The 27,850-nt window shown below is 31.3% G+C and overlaps 3 protein-coding genes across 3 annotated transcripts in view; all 3 read left to right on the forward strand.

The window, feature by feature from the left end:
• Positions 1 to 1,393: 1,393 nt before the first annotated feature.
• LOC132716149 (mucin-2-like) lies at positions 1,394 to 3,140 on the forward strand (the record flags this gene model as incomplete). The annotated part of the gene is given in 1 exon segment (XM_060699350.1): positions 1,394 to 3,140. A coding segment is annotated over 1 exon segment (1,494 nt).
• Positions 3,141 to 5,732: 2,592 nt separating this feature from the next.
• LOC132716228 (uncharacterized) lies at positions 5,733 to 9,580 on the forward strand. Its single transcript, XM_060699458.1, has 5 exons — positions 5,733 to 5,814; positions 6,530 to 6,674; positions 7,073 to 7,151; positions 7,750 to 7,903; positions 8,658 to 9,580. The coding sequence occupies exons 1-5, from the start codon at positions 5,733 to 5,735 to the stop codon at positions 8,807 to 8,809; spliced, it is 612 nt and encodes a 203-aa protein (XP_060555441.1). The 3' UTR covers positions 8,810 to 9,580.
• Positions 9,581 to 11,680: 2,100 nt separating this feature from the next.
• The window catches only part of LOC132716220 (amine oxidase [flavin-containing] B-like), a 31,003-nt gene continuing 14,833 nt past the window's right edge, over positions 11,681 to 27,850 (forward strand). The window contains exons 1-7 of the mRNA XM_060699446.1: positions 11,681 to 11,819; positions 16,944 to 17,038; positions 19,941 to 20,078; positions 20,512 to 20,616; positions 22,950 to 23,041; positions 23,768 to 23,909; positions 24,620 to 24,769. Of these exons, the coding sequence (XP_060555429.1) occupies positions 11,771 to 11,819; positions 16,944 to 17,038; positions 19,941 to 20,078; positions 20,512 to 20,616; positions 22,950 to 23,041; positions 23,768 to 23,909; positions 24,620 to 24,769 (771 nt within the window). The 5' untranslated portion in view covers positions 11,681 to 11,770. The remainder of the gene's footprint in view (positions 11,820 to 16,943; positions 17,039 to 19,940; positions 20,079 to 20,511; positions 20,617 to 22,949; positions 23,042 to 23,767; positions 23,910 to 24,619; positions 24,770 to 27,850) is intronic.

The following is a 27,850-nucleotide window of genomic DNA, read 5'->3' on the forward strand; positions in this document are numbered from 1 at the left end:
ATGTAAATCAATGTAAATTATTTAACGGTCATGAAATAAATTTAAAGTTATCATTCTCAGAGACCACAATATTTGTACAGGACATTGCTTAACTGTTATAAAACGCATACATTTGAAGAAGCTTTCGTTTTGTTATTTGTATATTTGCCAGCCAACTTGCCTTTAAAGCTGCATTCCTCCAGATGAGCCAAACCTATTTCAAGTAAAAAATAACATAATTAAGCAAAAAAGCACCAGCACCAAGAAAAGTAAAAATATTCAAGATTAAAGTAATAATTTGCATGCTAGGTGCAATTAAAGACTGATTTTGAAGTATTTATCACCATATTTCAACTGCGTGGCTAGCGCAGTAAGGCTATGTTGACCTCGTTTTGTTTTTGTTTTTTTTGGTAATTTACGTGGATTGCAAGTACCGTTTGCAATTTTAAAATTACTTTCTTTGTTTTTCTTCACAATATTTTACTTTTAAATACATTTTCCAAATTTTAATGAAAAATTAACATGAATCTGTAGGCATGCTGCTTTAACTTTGCTTATCAACAGTTTATTTGTTTTTTTATTATGTGCTATACTTTCGATTGATTTATTATTGAATGTCTGGAATATATGTTACTTTGTATGCATCTTTCTATAATAACGGTCGTAAACAGTGTATATCAAAATGTAAGTTAAACATATACACAATTCTATTGTTTATATTCATCGTATTGTATTGTATTTTAATAAGATATTATCAACAAATAAAGTTATGTAAATTATATTAATTTTAACGACATAGTAACCGATTCTATACCTTTGTCTCAGGCCGTTACTAGATTAGTTTTTTATTAATTAAATTTTGACTTGACATGTCAATATACTCTGTAATTTAGTGTACATTTTGTATAACTATTGACACTTAATCATTTGACATCTAATGTGCTGACATTTTTTCTTATTGATTGACGTAGCTACGTAATGATTTCAATGAAAAGGAGGCATAAATGCTTAGACTTGTGAATGTAAAATCACTTTTACAATAACGCTTTACTAAAATGGTCCGAGCGTGTAAATATATTACATGATGTCATGGTAATTATCCGAAAAAAAGTTATTTTTAAATTGTGACTGCAAAAGTGCATTTGCAAAAACAGTTAGATTTGATTATTCTTGTTAATAATATTTATCAAAAATTCGAATCAGCCATTTTGTCATAAGTGTACCTTTGTCATAAAATTATATAAGATATAACTATATTGAATAACAAGCAGAAATGAATGTTGCTCAACGATTTCCAATATCAACATTCAGCCTAGCTATACATGTTTTTTTTAAATGTCAAATAATGTTATTTTCTTTCTAAATGATCATTTGCGAAATACCTGCATAGAATAGAATAACAAACATCTCTTACAGTGACTTCTGATATCCTACCTACGACAGATGTCTTGGATTTAGATGGTAAATTTACAACAGTCGAAGGACATTCTAGTTTTGTTTCAAACCAAATTACTGAAACAGAAACACCCACGTCTGTTACAGCAGGAAATATAACAACAGCGAAATATTCAATATCAAGAAATCCAAATTCAAAAGCTGTATTATTAGCACAAGCTGCACCGCTTCTACCTATATTACGAAAAGGAACAAAGCCAGGTGTTGTAAACATGCTAGACACCACTACATCGACAGAAGTGCAAGATTTAATAACAGTTATGAATATGATAAAAATACCAGAAAGCAAATTACATCCAGATTCAACATTAGACACAACAACGTCACTGTACATTACAACCGCAGAAATATCAGAAACAACCCAAGAAGTAACGAATTCATCAGACGGTACAATAGAAACCAGAAAAGTGAAAACATATCCGAAAACAACAGCAGTGTATCCGAAATCAACTTCAGCTTTACTTGAATATTCTTTATCGCCGAATACATCATTGTTAACAACTTTGGAAACGGTAAACGAAACAGCAACGTCATATTCTAACACAACCAAATCTTTATCAAAAACGTCATCAATGGTGTCTGAAATAGATTATTCTTTTTTGAATACAACCAAAACATTACCAAACACAACAAATCTTAAATCAGAAACAACATCAAAATTACGGAACGCAACGACAACATCATTACCAGATATAACGACAACACCATTGCCAGATGAATATACATCTGTGTCTCCAACAACACAAAAGTCAGCTGTAAAACCCAAAGGTTTAGCAAAACTGAGTTCAACTCCATTTCAAGCATTAACAACGACATCAGTTTTGTCGGATTATAAGACAACTAGATGGAAAGCAAATCTTTCAAAAACAACAACAGAATTTCCAGAAATTACCACAACATTTACAGAAATAATCACGGCAGTTCCAGATAAACCAACAGCATTTTCAGAAACAACCACGACAATTATAGAAGCAACCACAACAATTCAAGAAACAACCACGTTATTTCCAAAAACTACTGTGAAATTAACAGAAAAACAAACGACAATTCCAGAAACAACCACAACATTTCCAGAAACTGTCGTGCCATTTACAGAAAATCCAACAGCATTTCCAAAAACAAACACGACGTTTCCAGAAACTACTACAATATTTCCAGTAACAACCAGAACAGTTCCTGAAACAACCACGACATATCCAGAAACAACCACGACATTTCCTGAAACAACCACGACATTTCCAGAAACAACCCAAACATTTCCAAAAACAACCACGACATTTCCAAAAATAACCACGACATTTCCAGAAACAACCACGGCATTTTCTGAAACAACCACGACATATCCGGAAACAACCAAGACATTGACAGAACCAACCACGACATTTCCAGAAACAACCACGACATTTCCAAAAACAACTACCACATTTCCAGGAACAATCACGACATATCCAGAAACAACCAAGACGTTGTCAGAAACAACAACGACATTTCCAGAAACAACCAAGACATTGCCAGAAACAACCACGACATTTCCAGAAACAACCCAAACATTTCCAAAAACAACCAAGACATTCCAGAAACAACCAAGACATTGCCAGAAACAACCACGACATTTCCAGAAACAACCACGACATTTCCAGAAACAACCACGACATTTCCAGAAACTACTACAACATTTGTTAGAAAACTACACACATTTTTGCTAGAAACGATCAACTACACTACCAGAGATAACAACACTGCCAGAAAACTATAGTAAGTTTTGAATAGATAGAAATATATGGACTAGAGGATCCTGCTTTATATAACATATACATTTAACTATTGATATAATCTTTAACCGAAATACTTATTGGAGTAGTATATATTAATCATAAAAACCGAAAATATATAGTTCTGATGTGCATTGTAAAAAAATAATCTCCTTTATTCACATTTTTTTCACACGACAGTTATTTTATAATTAGCGTTTAGTGGGTAAAATTTCGGCTTTAGCATCGCACGGCAGTCACTTGCAATTCCTACAAACAATATTAATATATCCTACCTACAAACTTCTCGGCCAATTTAATTAAGTATTATTGAGAACTCGTTTGTTAATAACATAAGCAATTGTTCATCTAAATTTACTTGTTGATACGTTAACTCCAATGACGATGCATTATATCAAAGTAATAGTTTGAATAATGTATCAATGTTCATTATTTTTGCAATAAATATCAATTGAGATAAAAGGAAATTCGCTATCTTTTTTAAAGATATTGTTAAGGCGTTTTGTTCACATATCTGAATACATGTATGTAATAAAGTGCATGGTTCATGTGGCGCTTACTACATTTATATGCATTATAATATTATTGCGTAGCATGTTCATTTTAGAATATATATGATGTATAGCATGATGATCTATATTACAGGTATAGGATTCTGGGTGTGTTTTATAGAAAGTCTCAAGTATATCCTAAATCCTAAGACTAAGGATAACTTTAGGACTTCAATAAATATTTTCATCTTTAATCAAAGACTTGGACTTTAATTAATTTCACTCTTCAGAGAGGAGTTAAGAAATACAATGGCACATGCTTCAACCCACAATTCGTGCTTATCTACATGACTATTAAGAAATCCAACAAGTCTTAACATAGAAGTCATATGTTAGGATATTTCTTTTAATCACAAAACTGTCTCTGTTTTGGTCTTAAGACTGATTTTAGACTAAGGACTCTCTATGAAACGCAACCCTGATACCTAATCATAAATCATGTTCGACTATTTTTATAAAATATATACATGTACATCGCAAACGTGTCAGTTGAAGATTCCATAATCATCGCCGTAATGATGATTTAAATTGTTTTCATAATTATGCATGAGCCGGTGCCTGGGTGAGGCACAGACAAAACCTTCAACTTTATGACAAAGAACCATCATATCTATCATTCCTTTTTATGCTTCTGCAGATATATGCTCTGTAGCATTATAAATTTTCTTTTTATCATTCTATGATATGTCTTAAACATCAATTAAGTATTTTACAATGCTATCAACTGTTGGAGTAACGTTATCACTATAGTCGTCGCTGATTTAAAGCGATAGCGTCTATTATGACTACGTAGCAACGTGATGTTATAGTAAGCTATAGTCAGTCCGCTGTCATACAATTTTCGGATGAGTTCACTCATTTGAGTTAACGTAAACAATAGCTTGCATTGTTTTTTTAAGTTGAAGATAAAACTTAATTTTAGTAGACATGTGTCATTCTTGCATTATTCTCTAAAATATATGTCCATATATAAAAAACTTGTCATAAAAAGCTTTGTCTGAAATTTATATGGGATTTGTATTTTTTGCAAAATCTTATAAGTGAAATTTTAAATCTCTTTGTGTAAAGTCCAGTTTTTACATAATTAAAACATGCATTTAAATGATTTACAACTTTTACTTTTTTGCTAGGAATTAAAAAAAATCCAACATACAATTGTGTTGTTACTTTTTCTCTTTCTGTGAACACACACTTAAAATAAAATATGTGTTTTTTATATCTAAAACTGTCTCTGGTGCTTAAGGAATTGCTTTTCATTACTTTGCAGTGTTTTTGTTGCGTATGCACGAATAAGTTATAATTGTGCATACGCTTACGTAACAGTTTTTTTTTCAGCTTACTGTAATTGTATTGGGAACAGGAAATTGCCTTTTTATAAGTTAATTGCACCCTTTTATAATATTTTATTGCATTGTTCATCTATACAGTTTTTATTGGACTACAATTTATATCTGACAAATTTATTGTCTGCAAAATATTAGCTTTATCTGAAAGCCAGAATGTCGGTTTTAGCTTTATCCTTATAACATTTATAGCATAAATATAAACTTAATTATAACATTTAATATAACAAAAGCGTTCTTATTACAAATTGATATGTGGTCTAAAGATGTTGTTGGGTTTTTTTATATTCAAAAGCAAATGATAGAAGTATAACAAATAATTAAACAGCATAAAATTGCACTTTGTTTGATCAATCTTTGTAGATACAGTTGAAATGTCTGATGTCACATCTTATACTTTCGACAAGGCAATACTGTGTTGTGAATGTTTTGACACGCAGTCAAATTTTGGAAATTTACTTTTGTAAAAATGATCAAGCAGGAACCGTTGAAGCATTTTTTTTCCTTTCCGGGGTTGTAAAAAGGGGAAAGAGCGAAGAAAAACAGGCCAAAAGTCCATGTTTGACTAAAAAAAGCACGGATGGGGAAGAAATAAAATTACGTTAAATTTGGATATTTAAAAGACGTCCCCAATGTCGGATGCAAAAAATTTTATTTGTAGTCTCAAGTCATCGATAGAAAATAGAACAGCAAGAAGTCGCCTTATCGTAGTGGGTGAGTTATTTTCTAATTAGGTGTACACTATGTACTCTTAAATTCGTTAGGCGTGATATTTTTAATGACTTATGTTTTCTCTCTTATGAAAATTTTGAACAAAGGTGATCCCCGAAAGCACTAAAAACAACAAAATTACCTGAAAACTGCAGGATCGATTTGGCTGAGTCTGTACATAAGGGATAATGAAAAATTGAAACATCCCTCATGCCCCCACCCTAGCACCGTCTAAAGAGGTACTCAATTTTCAACACTTAGTGTGCTGCATTCAATGATCCCGAAGGACAAGAAATATATAACAACATTAAAGTGTAGTGGGGGCAATATTTTACAGCTGCCACGCGGCATTTGAATGTTCAACCAAATCTATTAACATCATATTTCATCGTCAGTCAGTACGATCTTTATTGGCCTGTTTGTTAACGGCATTACTTTTTGCCTGCGTTGAACTTAAAACAATAAAAGGTTTAGTTAAAATAAATTTATTTCAGCTCGGTTGCGGAACAAATTCTTGCAACTTATAGCAATCACTTTCAAGTCCGCTCGAACTAACCACTACTAGTTCCATTTGACCCAAGAAGGTCTCAAACCAATGATCCCTGGGTTGAGAGGCAGACACCTTATCACTAGGCCATCGTTCCCCTTCAAAGATAAAACATATATTGAAAACACAACTGTATAAACTGTTATGGCATCTTTTCCACTGTTCATTCAGGGAAACCAAGCAAGAAGATTTCGTTGACACTAGGACCTTCTGTAATAGAGGACAGGGCCTTCCGTATAACAGCATCATGGCAAGGTGGCTACCCCATACCCTGGGCAAATATGTCATGGACCGCCTTAGATGCCAATAATAAAAGGTAATGAAATATAAATGTGATTCGTTGTACGCGGACACTAATGCTAATCAATGATCCTGACAAGCCTGATGTATTACAACAATGAAATGAACTAATTCGGACTAAATGGGCAAACCTTTTATGCATTTAACGGATATTCTTCATCCAAACATAGATTGAGATTCATCATTACTATGTTCAGTATCTTATTCAAACAGGCATTGGCCTGTAGGCACTGGTTTAAGTTGTTCTTGATGTTAAACACTGAAAGTGTTGAGAAATGATCAGAAAAAAAAATACACCGATAATAAAAAATATGAACTAAGACGCTATAAAGAAGGAAGTCTATACGTGTATTAAATTATCTTTTCTATCATATTTACATACTCATATATACATGTATTATTTTTTATTTACAGTTATAATTTGGCAGATTACGGTGAATACAGAGATTATGAACTACACGTGGATCACAAATTTTGTCAAACTACACTTAAGGTATAGAATACAATGGTATCATAACACAAATAAGTTCTTATGACAACATTTAGTCAGGTCCACTGTTGCATGATGATGATGATGATGATGTTGTTGTTGTTGTTGTCGTTGATGATGATGATGGTGATGATGTTATGATGATGATGATGATGATGATGATGATGATCTGCTTGACGAAAGCATAAATCTGGGCATATATTGTAATACAAAGTGTGCTTTTTAAATTAATATGATGTTTAACATTTAATACGTATGCAGTATACATGTTGTGTTTTTTTAGAAACATGCTTCCATTTTGTTTAAACTGAAGCTGACTTTAATTAGATATTTCAAACTTATACTGCGCAGTATAAATATTCAAAGGATTGATACGTTAATATCTGAAATATAACTTTAACATTGAAAATACATACTGATGATTCTATGCCATAACTTCCGCATGGTAAGGAATGCAGACTAGATAAAATTATGTTGTTTTTGTTAGTGTCTTATTCAGTGAAAATACTGGTGACCTAATTTGCATATCAAACTGTTTCATCAATAATTATTAAATACTACATTTTACATAATTGATGTAATCATAAAAACTATATTTCAGCATTCCATAGTGGTCTTTCCGAGAATACACTTGAATGACACAACCGTTATAGTGAAACCTAATATCGAAACTAAGAAATATTTTGTTGACAAATCAATGGAAAAATATCTCACACAAGTCCAGCCTGGTCAAGATAAAATTTTAGTTATACCATGTAAGTGTGCATACTGTGTTTGAGGTTATATATTATGTAAGTGTACATTCTGTGTATGGTTATATATTATGTAAGTGTACATTCTGTGTATGGTTATATATCATGTAAGTCTACATTCTGTGTGGATGTTATATACCATAAAAGTGTGCATACTGTGTTTATGGTTATATATTATGTAAGTGTGCATTTTGTGTGTATGGTTATATATCATGTAAGTATACATTTACTAAAGTATGGTTATATATCATATAAGTGTGCATTCTGTATGTATGGTTATATATCATGTATACGTGTATATCATGTATGTATGGTTATATAAATATTTTGATTGTATTAAATATGATAGGTAAATTTCCTTATTGCAGTAAGAGAAGCCCATCTATATTGACTTCAGCTGTAAATCCATAAGATAATAACAGCCTGTAAAATTCTTATTATTATTCTTTAACTCATAAATACAAAAACAAAATATTATTGTTGTTTGTTTCAAGTCAAGTTGTTTTACTGCAAATAATTTTTAACCCCCAAAAAAGTTCTGACATACATGTATAATTACTTCTCTGAAAATTAAATATTTTATACACTATATTGTTTTCAGCAGGTTGTTTTGTTTTTACTGCTATTGCTAAATGATATAAGGTACACAAATATGTTCATATTAAAACTACATGTATATGTATTTAGATTCCTTTTTATTAAACTTTCGTTTTGTGCAAAAACATGAATGAATGAAAATATTTTGAATATATTTCAGTGAATTATTGTAAGAATGAGGGAAAAGAAATGAGTATTCCTCATCCCTATACACCATGTCGAAAGTTTGTGAGATGTCTACCCGGTGACATGGTGATACAACTGTGCCCTCGTGGCACGTGCTTTTACGAGGGAAAACAGGAATGTGGTTAATAGAAGCATAACTATTTGTGTGTTTCAAATAGCGTCATACATTTTGATGATGTCATCCAGAGTACAAAACAAATAGTACCCGAGTGTCCGTTAATTGGACAGTAGTCTAGCAGAGTACAAGAGCAGTTGTTTGTATAGGAGTGATCATAAAAATAAATAAGCCGCCTCACGACAAAACCAACATAATGGGTTTGCGACCAGCATGGATCCAGATCAGCCTGCGCATCCGCGCAGTCTGATCAGGATCCATGTTGTTCGCTATCAGTTTCTCTACTTGTAATAGAATTGGTAATTATAAGCGAACAGCATGGATCCTGATCAGACTGCGCGGATACGCAGGCTGGTCTGGATCCATGCTGTTCGCAAACGCACTATGTTAATTGGTTTTGTCGTGACGCGGCTCAAATCTTGATATAAGTCAGTTTACATGTTAAATGATGTCATACATATGCAGACGTACTAGTATTATCTACTTAAGATTCGAACAACATTCTAGTAGGCGTCATGGCCTATCCAGTTCTGATGTCATACAAGGAACATGACTAATTTGCTGTATGATTGTTGTTCAATCGTTGATCAGATGATCGTGTTGTACTTATAGTGAGGAGTGACATTAATTTTGTTTCTTCTAAAAAAGGCAACGGTTATTGACAAGCAGAGTTCTTTATGGATCCAGCATTAAGACGTTATACACCTTTAATAAATGATGCTTGTTTATTGTGACTATGAATGTAACATTTCTTTTTGCATTGAATAAAATCATGAAGTGGTGGATTAGTTTTCTGATCCAATTTCAAAAATGAGATATTCATATTTCGTATAATATGTGTTTATCGGAAAAGATATAACGCATAATTAGCAAGTGCAATACTGTAAGCGGATGGGGTTATTATAGTCCAACACTAGATATATTATATAAGATAAATGAGCCGTTCTGTGTCAATATGGAATATCTTATAAAGATCTCATTGCATTGCAACAATAATGGCTATAAAATAATACCGTTAAATTTCATAATACGTCTATACCTCCAACTGTCTTCTGGTAACGTTTGTAAGAAGACACTTTTGAAGAAAAACTTGTAATGTATCCAATACATAAATGAATCGTTCAAATGTTATAAATGTTGCTAATTGGTGATATACTTCTTTGTTAAATTATGTTTTCGAGTTTCCTTTCAACACATGCATTACTTCAAAAGTATTTTACATGTTTCATTTCAACAGATATTTTTTTATAAACCCAATGTAGCCAAATGACGTTATTAAAAAGAACTAAGTAGAACATTCACCGCAGAGCGTTTGCTTGTTGACTTAAATTGTAACTTAAATTCCGACGTCCTCTTAACTGGTTTTCTTTTAGTAAATTTACAGTTTCAATTTCAAATTTACATTTGTATTTATATATTTACGTTTTTTGTATTTGCACAGACTCGATCCTGTTAACGAACAGACACATTTAATGGCATCGTCGGATACCCACGATTGATAAACATGTTACATAACATGAATGATAATGGTTCGGCCGTGGGTATCCGACGATGATTTAATGGTGGTTAACGCTGAACTGTATCTTTACTTTTAACTTTAACGCTGCACGCCTCCAGATGAGTCAAAGTATTTCAAGAAAATCAATATTGAGATAATGTACTAAACTTTTAAGAAAGGTAAAATCATCTAAGAACCATGTTATATTTTACAGTAAGGGCTGTTTTTTGCATATGTTGACTACTTTTGGGTAATTTTCTTGGATTGTATACAAGTACCGATTGCAATATATAAATTAATTTATTTCTTCACCTCACAATATTTTATTTTTAAATTCATTTCCAAAACTGTCATGAAAATTAACATGAATCTGGAGGTGTTCTGCTTTAAAGCATAAATACAGGCCTGAGGTGTGTATATGCGGTCCACGCGGGATGACGCCGAAACTCGTCAATTTACAAACATAACACATCGGAGTAAGTGGTCAAGAACTATTTCTACTTCATACATTGATCATATAAGCACAACAAAAGTGGCAACGTTTGACGCGGACACGACGCAACAGATGGTTATCCTTTATGTTGTAATTTAGGATGTGAACTTTTATATATGTATATAATTATTTTTCTAAAACGATTTCCAAACACCTAAGAATATGTTAAATATGAACTGCAAGTGTTAAACGCATTATAACTAATAATTGAAATATGTGCAATCATTTCTTATTGAAATATTTGGCTAAGCCTTTATCGGAAATAAATTTCTAATTACCTCCCTTTATTTTCACGAAATGTAAATTCTGTAAAATCTTTACAAATAATGTTTTTTGGAGCTTACAAAATTGATAAATCTTCATTTGAGTATCACATTTATGATATAAAACAATAATGCTGAATGACACCCATTGTCTTGTTAAAAAAAAAAATAACAAAAAATGTGAAAAGGTAACAAAATGCATTGCGATCGTTGGTATACAAGTGTCTGTACCAAAAACAATATCGTTTAATTAACCTTTAATTGTTTTACAAATAAATTAACATAAAATCTGAATTACTTAAAGCTTTTATTAATTACATGCTCAGGGTCTACACAAGCAGTGTTGGAATAGTGTAAAAAGAAAATTCAAGAAAGAAAAAAAACATATACTGTATATATAATATATAGACCGTGTCTATATATTATATATACAGTATATGTTTTTTTTCTAGAATTTCTTTTTGCACAATCCAAACATTGTGCTGAGTGATTGTACATGTACATGTAGCATCTCAATAAAGTCACTTTCTTCATAATTTCAAGACATTGACAATAATAAACAATCGTCCTTAAAACTTTATCATTCAGTCTTTTCAATATATATCAATTATGTTTAACCAAGATAACGTCGATTTGAGTAATAATCTACAAGTCGCCGGTTTTTCCGGGGACCGTCAAAGACCGGAGGCCGGAAACCGTCGATTAGTAAGCCCAAAACATGGAAAGTCAAAAGTTTGATACAATAATTATTGGAGCAGGATTAAGTGGCAAGTAATTTTCTGGCTATGGTTTTATACGTTTATACTAGAAATGTAAACTAAACTATAAAATATGTTTGAAAAATTATGTACAAATTTGAAAATATCAAATTTAATGTATTTTCGCGACATAAACATATCCAAAATTCATAGTGATTTGATCACAGGTGTTCGACAGTTAGGCACACTTGTCCTGCCAATCATGTTTAAGTTATCATAAAATAATCTTCCTTTGATTATCAAGAAGAAAATTGACTTCACAATATTATCTAAGTTTGCCAAATTATATAAGATTGCAGAAAGATAATATGAAACAGAATAAGGCAAACCCTCAAAGCAAGCTCTTTGACAGAAGTTATATTAATTATATATGGCTACACATTTTATGTTTTCAATACACTGAAACTGTACACTTTCGACCACACAATTCACTCGACACAACCACACACTATACAGCCATTTCATGTTTTATATATCTCAATTGAATCCCGAGACCCATCGGAGTACATACATGTATTGTAGATGGGAACCATGATAGGACATGGAAATAGATTATAGTTTGGGTAATATTAAATTAGACGAAGCCTATAAATGTGATTGTCAGTTTTAATAATCTTTCATTTTTAGCTCGACTATTCGAAGAATATGAGAGCTATTGTAGTCGCCCCGGCGTCGGCGTCAGCGTCCGTGTCGGCGTCTGCCTTGGTTAAAGTTTTTTGTAAAGTCAAATATCTCAATTATTACTTGAGATATTCAATTGAAACTTACAATACTTATTAATAGTAACAAGGTACATCAGATAGACAAGTTTGATAACTCTGCCTACAATATTGACAGAATTATGCCCCTTTTTAACTTAGAAATTTTGGTTAAAGTTTTTTGTAAAGTCAAATATCTCAATTATTGCTTGAGATATTCAATTGAAACTTACAATACTTATTAATAGTAACAAGGTACATCAGATAGACAAGTTTGATAACTCTGCCTACAATATTGACAGAATTATGCCCCTTTTTAGCTCGACTTTTTTTTTTTTGAAAAAAAAAGTAGAGGTATTGTTATAGTCAGGTCGGCGTTGCCGTTGCCGTTGCCGTCTCCGTTGCCGTTGCCGTTGCCGTCCGAAAACTTGTACCTGGATCATAACTTTTTTATTTCTTGGTGTATTTTCTTCATACTTGGCCACAACAACCCTTGGGACAAGACCTTTCAGTAGACCACACTAACCTTGACCTTCATCCATAAATGACCTTGACCTTCAAGGTTAAAAGTCCAATTTTTGCTTGTTCATGCTGTTATTGGCTGTTACTTTGTTATTTTTGAATGGATTGTCGTCAAACTTGAACATAATAATCTTCAAGGATATCCCTTAAAAATAACCAGTCAGACCTTGACATTCACTCATCAATGACCTTGACTTTGAAGGTCAAATTATTGAAATTTTCATTTTTTTGGCTATTATTGGCTGTAACTTTGTTATTTTTGAATGGATTGTCTTCAAACTTGAACATAATAATCTTCAAAGATAACTGTTAAAAATATTCCGAAAGACCTTGACCTTCACTCATTAATGACATTGCCTTTGAAGGTCAAATTATTGAAATTTTCATTGTTTTGGCAGTAACTGACTGTAACTTTGCTATTTTTGAAGGGATAAACTTCATATTATAACAGAACATTCTTAAGGACCAGACCTTGTTGTTTATCAAACCCAAATTTGCTTGGGCTCTTTAATGACCTTGACCTTGAAGGTTATATTACTGAATTTTCTCAGATTGTGCATTTATTGGTGTGTGTGTATGTATAGTATATGTATTATATATATATATATATATATATATAAATGTGTGTGTGTATATATATACATATATGCAGGTATATATATACATAAATATATATATATATATGCATGTATATATATATATATATATATACATATATAGATATATATATATATATATCAAATATATATATATATATATCAAATATATATATTATATATATATATATATATATATACATATATATACATGTATATAATTGCGTCATGTTTTTCTATTTTTTAGAAATTGCGTCATTTTTTCTATTTTTAGAAATTGCGTCATTGTTGCTATTTTTAGAATTTGCGTAATTTTTTTCTATTTTTAGAAATTGCGTCATTGTTGCTATTTTTAGAAATTGCGTCATTTTTTTCTATTTTTAGAAATTGCATCATTTTTGTTCTATTTTTAGAAATTGCATCATTTTTGTTCTATTTTTAGAAATTGCGTCATTGTTTCTATTTTTAGAAATTGCGTCATTTTTTCTATTTTTTAGAAATTGCGTCATGTTTTTCTATTTTTAGAAATTGCGTCATTTTTTTTCTATTTTTAGAAATTGCGTCATTTTTTTCTATTTTTAGAAATTGCGTCATTTTTTCTATTTTTAGAAATTGCGTCATTTTTTCTATTTTTAGAAATTGCTTCATTTTTTTTCTATTTTTAGAAATTGCGTCATGTTTTTCTATTTTTAGAAATTGCATCATTTTTTCTATTTTTAGAAATTGCGTCATTGTTGCTATTTTTAGATTTTTTTGTCATTTTTTTCTATTTTTAGAAATTGCGTCATTGTTGCTATTTTTAGAAATTGCGTCATTTTTTTTCTATTTTTAGAAATTGCGTCATTTTTTTCTATTTTTAGAAATTGTGTCATTGTTGCTATTTTTAGAAATTGCGTCATTTTTTTCTATTTTTAGAAATTGCGTCATTTTTTCTATTTTTAGAAATTGCGTCATTGTTGCTATTTTTAGTAATTGCGTCATTTTTTTCTATTTTTAGCGATTGCGTCATTGTTTCTATTTCTAGAAATTGCGTCATTTTTTTTTCTTCTATTTTTAGAAATTGCGTCATTGTTTCTATTTTTAGAAATTGCGTCATTTTTTTCTATTTTTAGAAATTGCGTCATTTTTTCTATTTTTAGAAATTGCGTCATTGTTGCTATTTTTAAAAATTGCGTCATTGTTGCTATTTTTAGAAATTGCGTACTGTTGCTATTTTTAGAAATATGCTTAATGTTTCTATTCATATATATACAAAATATATAAACAAAACTAATGTGACAAGACAGACCAACTAAATTTATAAAAAGGAAACATCAATATATGTTCAAACCTTTCTATGTTTGCGTTTAGAAAAAGTAAAAAGTCGAGCGTTGCCCCCGCCCGGCGGTGGCTCTTGTTAACTTAGAAATTTTGGTTAAAGTTTTTTGTAAAGTCAAATATCTCAATTATTGCTTGAGATATTCAATTGAAACTTACAATACTTATTTATAGTAACAAGGTACATCAGATTGACAAGTTGGATAACTCTGACTACAATATTGACAGAATTATGCCCCTTTTAACTTAGAAATTTTGGTTAAAGTTTTTTGTAAAGTCAAATATCTCAATTATTACTTGAGATATTCAATTGAAACTTACAATACTTGTTTATAGTAACAAGGTACATCAGATTGACAAGTTGGATAACTCTGCCTACAATATTGACAGAATTATGCCCCTTTTTAACTTAGATATTTTGGTTAAAGTTTTTTGTAAAGTCAAATATCTCAATTATTGCTTGAGATATTCAATTGAAAATTAAAATACTTTTTTATAGTAACAATGTACATCAGTTTGCAAAATTGCATAACTCTGCCTGCAATATTTGCAGAATTATTTGCCCCTTTGAAACTTAGAAATTTTGGTTAAAGGTCTTCAAAGATATTTACTTGAAACTTTACACATGCACTTAGGGTCATAATTGGAGGGTCATAATTGTATGTCACTGACCAAGTTCCATAACTCTATCTTGCATTAAGGCTGATTCATATCCCCTTTTCTACTTAGTCTCTTGGTTAATGTATACATGCAAGTTTTACATATCTCAATAACTATTAAAGATATTTATTTAAAACTTCACATATGCATTTAGGGTCATAATTGTAGGTCACTGACAAAGATCCATAATTCTATCTTGCATTTAGGCTGATTTTTCTCCCCTTTTTCAACTTAGAAATTCATTTGTAAGCTGTTATCTCAATAACTACTAAAGGGTTTGTGCCTTTTTGGGACAATTTTATGCATTCATAATAATTAAGCAGTGATTTACTTGATAAAACATCTTAATAACAAGCCTTTGTACCTTTTCTGTCAAATTTATGTATTCATAGGTAATTAGTATTATTATACTCAATAAAACACCCTTATGACATTACCTTCCGAATAGTCAAGCCAATACTGTTTAATTAGACTCTCTCTAAGGCCTATAACAAGAATTTATAAAAAAAAATAGCCCTTTTGCAAACTTAAAAAATTTAACATTTAATCAAGGCTCTTTTACTATCAAGCACTTAGAATAGTCGAGCGTGCTGTCCTACAGACAGCTCTTGTTATTTTAAAATTTTCTGTTTTTAAAGTGCCAGTAGGTATTTTATGCACTGCTTCGGTTTATTCTGGTTCCCTATCCTATTAATTATTATTCCCATAGAAGTGCGCAGGAGACTAGGCATCCATTTTCAGTCAGAATCCCTCGTTTTTTTATCCTTAACTTGATAGTAGAAAAGTTGGGATTGGTCTATTACCCATAATTTTGCGGTACTAAAGGCGAAAATTTTCAAAAACTTCACTTTTTTAATTTAGCAGGTACTCGAATAATGCCAAGTATAAATGCTTTTTGAGCTCAATATTAATATTGAACATAAATCATTTACAAAGTTGTAAACAGCCAGTTACCATTTCTGAATATATCATCTGTCCTACATTTACTTATTGAAGGACTACATGTAGGTTCACATTTCATGATAATTTACCCCTTTCCTGAAACAGAATTCTTAATGAGCTTGGCACCTTTTCCCAAAATATGATACTTAATGAGTTGGGTTTCTTAGACTTGATTAATATATACTTAGTTAGAATATGTTGTTTTAGTAAATTTGTATGTGAGCTTGCTTTGAAATTTTGCTTTATTCATATAATTTCATAATACTGCACAGTAATTAGACCCAAGAAAGTTTAATTCTAAGCACTATTCACACTTAGAAATTACACACAATCTTTAAAAATTATAATGAAGTCTAAATAAAATTTTATTATATTCTTATTTCTTAATCTTAATTAAGGTCTTTCTGCTGCAAGACAGTTACAGAAAAATGGTGAAAAGGTTTTAGTGCTGGAAGCCAGGGATAGGGTTGGAGGAAGAACATATACTTTAAAGGTAAGCTGCAGAAATGCTGTGGTTTATATGATGAATTTATACAGCAATGGGCTGTACATAATGCTGAATAATGGAAAATAAAGTTATAATGGTGGATAGAATTGTGATCCCAAGATTATTAGATGTGTTTATGAAAAGAACTCTTCTTCAAGCAATTATTCAAATACATTTCAACAACATAAATGTAAAGCTGAGAAAGAGTATATTAATTTTACATCAACAAACGACGAAGACTATAATTCCCTTTTCTCTATTGATGACTTAATTTATTCAATCAAAACTGCAAAAGATAGTGCTGCAGGCCCGGACGAAATTTACTACCAGTTTCTTAAACATTTACCACCCCAATCCTTAGACTTGCTTCTTGAAATTTTTAACAACATTTGGGTATCTGGTGAATTTCCCAATACTTGGAAGAATGCGTTGATTATTCCTATCCCTAAACCTGGAAAAGATTCAACTGACCCTACAAATTATCGTCCAATTTCACTTACAAGTTGCCTCTGCAAAACATTCGAGAGAATGATAAATAATCGGTTAGTTTGGTATCTAGAAAATAATGGAATTATCACTAATTTTCAGTCAGGTTTTCGTAAACAGCGAAGTACAAACGATCATCTTGTACGACTTGAGACTTTTATTAGAGAAGCCTTTGTAAATAAACAACACCTGGTATCAATTTTCTTTGATCTTGAGAAGGCTTACGACACTACTTGGAAATATGGTATCCTAAAAGATCTAAAGGATGCTGGACTTAATGGCAGACTTCCTCTTTTCATTTCTGGATTTTTAAACGATAGGAACTTTAAGTAAGACTTGGTTCAACTTTTTCTCAAGACCACCAACAAGAACAAGGTGTTCCTCAAGGAAGCATACTTTCTGTTACACTTTTTGGTCTTAAAATAAACAATATTGCTAGCGCTCTTACACCAGGCATAGATTGTTCTCTATATGTAGACGATTTTCTTATCTGCTACCGATCGAAAAGTATGAGAACAATTGAACGGCAACTTCAACAAAATTTAGATAAAATTCAGAAATGGGCAATAGAAAATGGGTTTAAATTTTCAAAGTCAAAAACTCAATGTGTTCATTTCTGCCGATTGCGAAAACAACATAATGACCCTGAACTTTACATATCTGGTTCTAAAATTCCAGTAGTTGATGAAGCTAAGTTTCTAGGAATTATATTTGATAAAAAACTTTCTTTTATACCGCATATTAAACATTTGAAAACTAAATGCCTAAAAGCTTTAAATTTACTTAAGGTTTTATTAAGTACAAATTGGGGATCAAATTCTTCCACATTACTGAAATTATACAGAAGTCTTATCCGATCAAAATTAGATTATGGTTCTGTAGTATATGGGTCTGCAAGAAAATCATATCTTCAAATGCTAGATACCATACATCACCAGGGTTTACGTTTAGCTTTAGGTGCTTTTCGCACTTCACCTGTAGAAAGTCTATATGCGGAAGCTGGGGAACCATCGCTTTATCTTCGTCGTTAAAAGCTATCACTTCAATATGCAACTAGAATTTCATCTAATAGGAAAAATCCAGCTAAAAATATTATTTTCAAACCAAGTTATACTGAAAAATTTGTTAACAAACCAAAGGAAATTAAACCATTAGGCCTTCGTTTAAAAAATGATTTAGATAAACTTAAAATTAATCCAGACCGTATCCTTCAAAATGACGATGAGGATGTTCCCCGGGAATAAATATTAACCTGTCAAATATAAAAAAGGCATCAAATTCACCTGAATATTTCAAAGAGAAGTTTCTAGCAATTAAGGAAGAACATGAAGATTTTATACATATTTATACGGATGGTTCAAAAGAAGGTTGCAAAGTAAGTGCGGCTGTGTTTGAAAATAATTTTACATCTAGTATGAGGTTACCAGATAATGCATCAATTTTTACTGCTGAAGCAAAAGCTATCGATTTAGCATTGTCATACATAGCACAGCATACCCACGATAAATTTGTGATATTTTCTGACTCGCTTTCTGTTTTAATATCCATTAAAAATAAAAAATCTGACAATATCATGGTAAAAAAACTTCTTTTACGATTTCATGATATACTAAAAACAAAATATGTTAAATTATATTGGATTCCAAGCCATGTAGGAATACGAGGAAATGAAAAAGTAGATGCTTTAGCTAAACAATCATTAAATTTTCAAAAAACTGACTTATTGTTACCTGCTTGTGATTTTAGACCGGCTATAAATAAACTCGTATCATCTGAATGGAAAGCAAATTGGGACAATGCCGTTTTTAATAAACTTCACGATATAAACCCATCTCTTGATATGTCACCATCTCTATCTCTGTCTAACCGCCGTGATCAAACAGTTCTTCTTCGATGCCGAATTGGACACACTAAAATTACCCACTCTTATCTCCTCACAAATGACAATGCCCCTTTCTGTGTAGGTTGTAATGAAAATTTTACTGTCAAGCATTTTCTTCTTGAATGTCATGATTTTTCACAAGCCCGTAATAGATTTTATTCTGTAAATTCACTCAAAGAACTTTTTAATACAATTCCATCAAAAAACATAATTGATTATTTAAAAGAGATAAATTTGTATTCTAGGATCTAATTGGCTCATTTCTATTGTCATTTACAATGTTTTACATAATATTTTAAGCCTATTATAGCATTCGGCACGATATGGCCAGTTATGTGTTGACGTGCCGTAAAAATCCAAACAAACAAACAAAAAAAATCATAGAAAAATCATGTTAGCACACAGTGAATATAACTAATGAATTTAGCATGATTTTAATGAAGCTTGGTCTGATATGAATTGCTTTCTAGTCCACTTAAAGCAGTCTTACTTTGACTGCTAATTTTTATGATAATTTGATTACATTTTATTTCTCTGCAGGATGCTGACCATGGAGCTATTGACCTGGGTGGGGCATATGTCGGACCTACTCAAAACAGAGTATATAGAATATGTAAAGAGTTAGACCTGAAGTTGTACAATGTTGATGAAAATGACTACACCGTTATGGATTTAAGAGTATACATTAAATTTTGTAGATTACAATGTTAAATTTGAAATGCATTTCTAAGGGGTAGATAATCATGAATGCTATCATTGCTTTATTATTTCTCTCTTTTTTTTTTACATAGAACATTTGCCATTTTCTCAAAAGGGTATTCACTTTAGACTTAAATATCTATTCACTTACAAGGGAAGATAAGCACATTTGCAGCATTATGTCCCCTTTTCTATGTTGCTTTATTTACTATCCAGCACTGAAAATAGTGGAATATGCTGTCCGCGTACAGGTCTTGTTAGCTTTTGGCCACTTGAATGTTTTCCTATGTTTTTTTATTTTAATTCCATTTTTTTTGTCAATTTGGATTTTTCTTTAAACATGTATAATGAGTTTATGTAAGATATACCTATGTATGTACATAATATATATAATATATGTATTTATTTACAGAGTTGTTGGGCAAAGTTTAAAGGAAGTGTGCCACCATTTTGGAATCCATTTAAACTGCTAGATATTAACCATTTTATCAGAACATTTGATATCATGGCTAAACAGGTAACAGAATATTCAGTTATTGTGTAATTTTATTACATAGTTCATGTAGTTAATCAAACTTCAATGCAGAATTTTATTAGTATAAACATTAGAATATATATTTTTATCCCCCGCCGAAAATTTTCGGCGGAGGATATAGTAATAGTCTCCGTCCGTCCGTCCGACCTTCCGTCCTTCCGTCCGAAATTTTTGTCCGGAGCATATCTCTAAAAGTATTTGAGTTATCAACTTGAAACTTCATAGGTGGATAGACCTCATTGAGGAGGAGTGCAGTGCACAAGAATGATAACTCTACCTTGCATGATTTTTGAGTTATTGCCCTTTGTTATTTTTCAAAATTGATTTTTGTCCAGAGCATAACTCCAAAAGCCTATGAGATATTAACATGAAACTTCATAGGTGCATAGATCTCACTCAGGAGGTGTGCAGTGCACAAGAATGATAACTCTTCCTTTCATAATTTTTGAGTTATTGCCCTTTGTTATTTTTCATACCTAATTTTTCACCTGAGTGGAGCATAACTCAAAAAGTGTTTGAGATATCAACATGAAATGTCATAGAAGAATAGATCTTATTGAGGAGAAATGTTGTGCGCAAGAATGATAACTCTTCCCTATACAATTTTTTGAGTTATTGCCCTTTGTTGTTGTTTTTCATGCTATTTTGTCCAGAGCTTATCTGAAAAAGTATTTGAGGTATCATCTTGAAACTTCATAGGTGGATGGATCTCATTGAGGAGGAATGCAGTGCTAAAGAATGATAACTCTGCCCTGCATTATTTTTGAGTTATTGCCCTTTGTTATTTTTCAAAATTAATTTTTGTCCAGAGCATAACTCAAAAAGCCTTTGAGATATCAAAATGAAACTTCACAGGTGCATAGATCTCACTCAGGAGGTGTGCACTGCACAAGAATGATAACTGTACCTTTTATAATTTTTGAGTTATTGCCCTTTGTTATTTTTCATACTTAATTTTTCAATTCAATTTTTTTCTCAAAAAGTATTTGAGGTATCAACTTGAAACTTCATAGGTGGATAGATTTTACTGAGGAGGGATGCAGCACACAAGGATGATAACCTACCCTGCATTATTTTTCAGTTATTGCCCTTTGTTATTTTCAGCCATCAGTATTCACATAGGTTTCAAATCTGTAATCACTATAGCCATCAGTTTTCATTACCAAAAGACCTCTTAAAATGGAATTATTCTGCTCTACTACATATACATTCTTCCAATGAGCAAACACATTCGGCGGGGGATGGCCATGTTGACATGGCTCTTGTCAATCTCGGAACAAATAAATCTATCAGATATATAAAAAATAACTGTTTCAGGTAGCAGCTACATTTATGTACATTGTAATAGGGTTGTTTTCAAAAGACATTCAAGTAGTTAAAAAGTTGTTGCATTGAGTACAATTTAACAATTGTCTTTTAGAAAAGAGTGATAACTAGTGACTATTTGTCTTTGAGCATCTGCAAATTTCCCAGTAAAAACAAAGAATAAAAGATCAATTTTGTGTGCTTCATATTTAAATTATTATTTTCAATCAAGAACTAGGAATTTGTTTCAGAAGAATATTTTAATAGAAAAACATATAGTTAGAAATATCTCTACATATTCAAAGTCATCTCTTTACAGGTATTAAATATTTGAATCACAGATGATTTATTTTGAATTTCTTTAATAATAAATGCTTTATTTATAAATCTATCAGGAAAAACTTTTATTGTGACAAATTCAAGTATAAGTTGTGTGACTTTTTGCAAAGAAATTTTGTTTTTACTAATCATTTATGCTAAACAGTCTCAACCTTAGAAAAAGTGCTCAGTGGTGAGCTTTTATGATTGCATGATATCCTTTGTGCAATGTGCATCAAATAAACACTTTCTTAAAACAAGGTCTTCTGCTTAACAACTTGATCCTTATGTTCCCCATTACAAAAGTTATACAAATGGTTCCAGTCTGATGCATATACATTTTGTAAGTACAAAATGTAGATCACAGAAGCTTATATTAAATAATAAAATAAAATCTTGAAAAATCTGTTAATGTTCAGATACTACTAATTTTTAAAACCTGAATTGTTACTAACTTGTTAATCATCTTCTCCTTTACTACTTGACCCTTCAGAAATACAAATGGTTTCAGTCTATCACAGAGCTAATTTTATGAATTTTATGTTTGAAAAATGAAATCATTGGAATTCTTGTTCTAAAAACAACTGATGATGATACTCACTTGGCTGTATACAGGTAGTTAGGTCAGTCATTGTCAAAACTGATGCTGAAATTGTTATGTTTTACATGTTTATAATTGTTATGTTTCACAGGTTCCATGTGAAGCACCATGGGCAGCCAAAAAAGCAAAACAGTGGGACTCAATGACAGTGGCACAGTTTATAGATAAAATTCTCTGGACCCAGTATGTACATTTTATTTATTTATTTATAATAATGAAGATATAACTAGGGCTGGGGCGAGTATCCAAGTACTCGGATAATCATGAACCGAAATGAATAATCCAGTATGAATATTCTTAAGTCCTGAGATCGTGGATCATGATATTATTTGTTTATATACATTCACTGTTTCTCACACACTACAAGTCGGGGAAAAAATACAATTTTAGTATGAATTATGCGATCTTTACCTAACTTCCACTAGCAAAATTTACTTCCAATGTTTTGAATACTTTTGTATTGTAGGTTGCTCAAATATACATTTAGATACTCATGCGAAGAATAAAAAAACAAAAACCTAGTTTATATTTGCATAATTTTATATGTTTAATGTTTAGAATTGTTTAAAGAAAAATAAACATGTTTTTAGAAATAAATGTTTATATTTTAAAGGGTGTCTTGATAACAAAAGATTTATGGTTTGATTTGTGAATTGTAAGTGCTGAATCGTGGATCAGATCTTCACTTATCTGACGATCCACACCCCTAGATATAACCACTTTAAAACTGTATGGCAAAAGTGTATTTCATTCAAATCTAAATTAAATTCTTTTTGATAGATTGGGGGATGAGAAAAGAAAGAAGTTAACATTTTCTGGTAATGCTTCTAATTATGTCAAATTAAAAGACTGCTAAGAGGAAAATACATTTGTATTGTAACTAATCATTATCTACAATAAATATTTCAGATCGGCAAAGGAAGTTGCAGGAATTCTTATGAAAGCTATATTTTGTGCAGAATTGTCAGAGATATCTCTCCTAGGTGCCCTATGGTACTTCAATTGTAGTGGGGGAGTACTCAGAATTAGCTCAATAACAAATGGTGCTCAGGTAACATTAAACTCTTCTGTCTTGTATTAACATTACCATAAACATCTCATACAAAAGAAAGAGTAATTAAAAGTTTTAAACAATATTCTTTGTCTCTGCAATTGCTCCTAGTCTTAAAGATACAGGTACATATATCTCCATGATTATGTCTGTATTTCCTGTTTCACTTATGAAAAGCACTTTGTCATCTGGGTATCAAGCTTAAACTGTTTAGTAAGCTTAGTTGGAAGAGCTTGAAATCGTTGGAACTGCTGTCTAGAATTATGTTTGATTAAATCACTATACAATTGTATTACAAAAATCTACACCTAAATTAAATTAATTAAATATGCTGTCTTTGGAATAATTCTTTTGTAGTAGTAGTTGCCAGTAGTAATCACTAAACAAATAACTAGTGTGTGGCATTTATCTAGTGTACTGAACACATAACTCTGTGCTTGCCAAGATACACTTTCTTGCTCACCCATTCCAACATCAACCATGTGTTCTCTATATAGACAGGATGTTTTTAGAATAGAGTCGCAGGTTAGACTGTAATCTTGTGAACAAGTTTTATACACCAATTTGAATGATAATTGACACTTTTTATGTAACAAACATCAATGGAAATAAAATTGAGATCATTTGATTCCCCTCTGATCTTTCCATAAGTAGATTAATTATTTAGCCAATTAAGTTAGGTTTAGTAACATTTATTTGTTTTATTGTAGGAAAAAAAGGTTGAAGGAGGAACTCAGCAAATATCAGAAGGTCTTGCTAAACTGGTAGGGGACTATGTGAAACTTAGTTCTCCAGCTGTTTATATAAAATATAATGATCATACAGTGATAGTTAAAGACTCTCACGGCAATGTTTATGAGGTAAATATACATATGTTTAGCTTACTTTGTAAATCATAATATGCCAGAAACTCTGTTTTTTTGGTAAACTGCAACAGACCATAGAAATGTACCAGCAAATCATGCTTTAATTCATTTTTAGCTCGACTATACGAAGTATATGGAGAGCTGTCCTACTCGCCCCGGCGTCGGCGTCCGCGTCCAGATTTTAGATTAAAGTTTTGGTGCAGTAAAATATTTTTCACTATAACTTTGTCATTTCTTAAGGTATCAACTTCAAACTTCAAATATATGTTCCTTATCATCAACCACATCTTATGTGACAAGGTTCATAACTCTAGCACCAATATTTTCAGATTTATCTCCCCTTGAACTTAGAATTTTCCTCAAAATATACTATTTCTTACTGTTTCTTCTTTATTTCTTAAGGGATCAACCTCATACTTCAAATATATTTACGTTATCATCATCCCCATCTTATGTGACAAGGTTCATAACTCTAGCACCAATATTTTCAGATTTATCTCCCTTTGAACTTAGAATTTTCCATAAAAATATTATTTTTTACTGTTACTTATATATTTCTAAAGGGATCAACTTCATACTTCAAATATATTTACGTTATCATCATCCACATCTTATGTGACAAGGTTCATAACTCTAGCACCAATATTGCAAGAATTATCTCCCCATAAACTTAGATTTTTTTACTAGAAAAATGTTATTTTTTATTATAACTTTTTTATTTTTAGAGGTATCTACCCCTAACTTCAAATACTTTTTCCTTATCATCAATTACATTTTATGTGACAATGTTCATAACTCTTGAAGCAAAATTTACAGATTTATCTCTCTTTGAACTTAGGTTTTACTTTAAGAAATATACTAACTTCTTTACTTTTTAAGGTATCTACTTCAAACTTCAAATATATATTTCTTATCATTACACAAATGTTGTGTGGCAAGGTCCATAACTCTAGCATGACTATTTCTAGAATTATTCCCCTTGATCTTGGAATTTATGTTATCAAATGTTATTTTTTTACTATAACTTAATACATAATAATACATAATTGGTTTTTCTTTCATAGTTTTGTCCTCCTTACTGCGTCCAGTATTTTATTAGTCGAGCTTCGCCGTCTCCTGTGACAGCTCTTGTTATGCCCCCGAGCATGTAGTAGTTGAACCGTCCATCCGTCCGTCTGTCCGAGCAAATATTTTGGGTTTAAGGGCTATATAACAGTAAAGAGAACAAAAGAGAACAGTAGGTTCATTCCGTGATCAAAGGGTTTATGGGCTAGAAGCACTTAAGAAAACAAAGAAAATAACAAAGAAAATAGCCCCTAAACCCAAAATGTTGGAACGGACGTCCGTCCGTCTGTCCGTATGAGGTTAACCTAGAACGGCAAGTTGGATTTTTCTTAAGTTCTACCTGTACCAATGGCTTCATAATTTACACACTTACTAATCTATACAAAGTATATGATCTGGGCAAGTTACATAACTATGGCTTCCATTTGCACCAAGTTATGGCCCTTTTCAGCACTTATAAAATGAATAATGGTTAACCTAAACCGGCAAGTTGGAAATATCTTATGTTCTATCTGAACTAATGGCTTAATAATTTTCACACTTACTTATCGATACAATGTACATGATATTGCCAAGTTATATAAATGTGCCATCCATTTTCCCAGTAATTTCCCTTTTTATCACTTTAAAAATAGGGCCTTGTATGGTTAACCTATTCTGCCAAGTTGGATTTATAAAAAAAAATCACCAAATTACTTTATTTATTTAATGATATCTTTCATATTTGGTAGGTGGATACCTTTAACGGTCCTCTAATTTTTTGTGGTGTTAGGTGTCTCTAGGTCAAGGTCACTTGTGTAAAAAAATAAATCTAAACATTTCTGCTTATACAGCCTTTATTTTTAAGTTAATGTCTTTCATGTTTGTAATAGTCATACCAAAGGAGGTCCTCTTCCTTTTCCTTTAGTAAGGGGTCATTTGGGTCAAGGTCACCAATGTCAAAAATAGATTTTTTACACTTTTACAGGTGTATTAACCTTATTCTATCGACAAATGTCTTGTATATTTTGAAGGAACATAAAATTGAGGTATTCTCATTTGGATGGAGGTAGGGGTCAGTTGGGTCAAGGTCAACAGTGCTAAAAATAGATTTTTACACTTTTGCTCATACAGCCTTTATTTATTGACAGATTTATTTCATATTTGGTGCATGATATTCTTCCTTTTGATAGAGGTAGGGGTCAGTTGGTCAAGGTCAAGGGTGCCAATTACAGATTTCTACACATGATTAGTTTTCTTCATGAACTGCGATAATTTGCTTGCATCTCTTAGTTACAAATTGTTCTTTCTTATCATTTAAAAAAGTGTTGAAAATTAATGAAGGCATTTACTTACCGAGTTTAATAGCTAAAGGCTTTTGAGAGAAATAATCAAGATGAAAAAGCTAAGATGGAAAAGAAACTGAAGGATAGAGTAAAACATGCTCAGGTGAGAAGACACATACAAATTAGCTACTTCACTCTCTAAAGTTAAATTATTGACAACAGTGAGCGCGGGGGCATTTGTGTTTATCAAACACAGATTCTTGTTTTTTTTTAAGAAATAGGTAAATTTCTGAATTTTAGTTACTATTTCAACAAATATTGCATCTTTATTTCATTATTTGATTTTTTTGTACTTTAGTCTTGTATGTATTTCCATACACATGAAACATATTTCATATAGTGTTTTGTAGGATTTTTTGCAAATGTTGGCTAGTATTTTTGCGTATTTGAGCAGTATGGAATTATGCAATTTGGTAAGGACAACACTTTTTTTCTGTAGCAAGATGTTCACGGTGCATGCTATTGAAAAATAAAAGATGTATAAAATTGAAGGGTAAATTCAATATTAATAAATACCAAATCCTTATTATTTGTAAAGCATAGGTATTTGCTTTATGACTTTTACAAGGACTAATATTAGGTTAACATGAAAATGTAAACAAGTCATTTTGGAAACAGTCTGTGCTGACTGTGCATATACATGTATTTCAAAATTTCTAAGTTAATTACTGGTGGAAAATATGTT

This window comes from Ruditapes philippinarum, unplaced genomic scaffold, assembly GCF_026571515.1.
Source record: "Ruditapes philippinarum isolate M1 unplaced genomic scaffold, ASM2657151v2 ctg1714_1_1_1_1, whole genome shotgun sequence".
NCBI classification, from domain to species: Eukaryota; Metazoa; Mollusca; class Bivalvia; order Venerida; family Veneridae; genus Ruditapes; species Ruditapes philippinarum.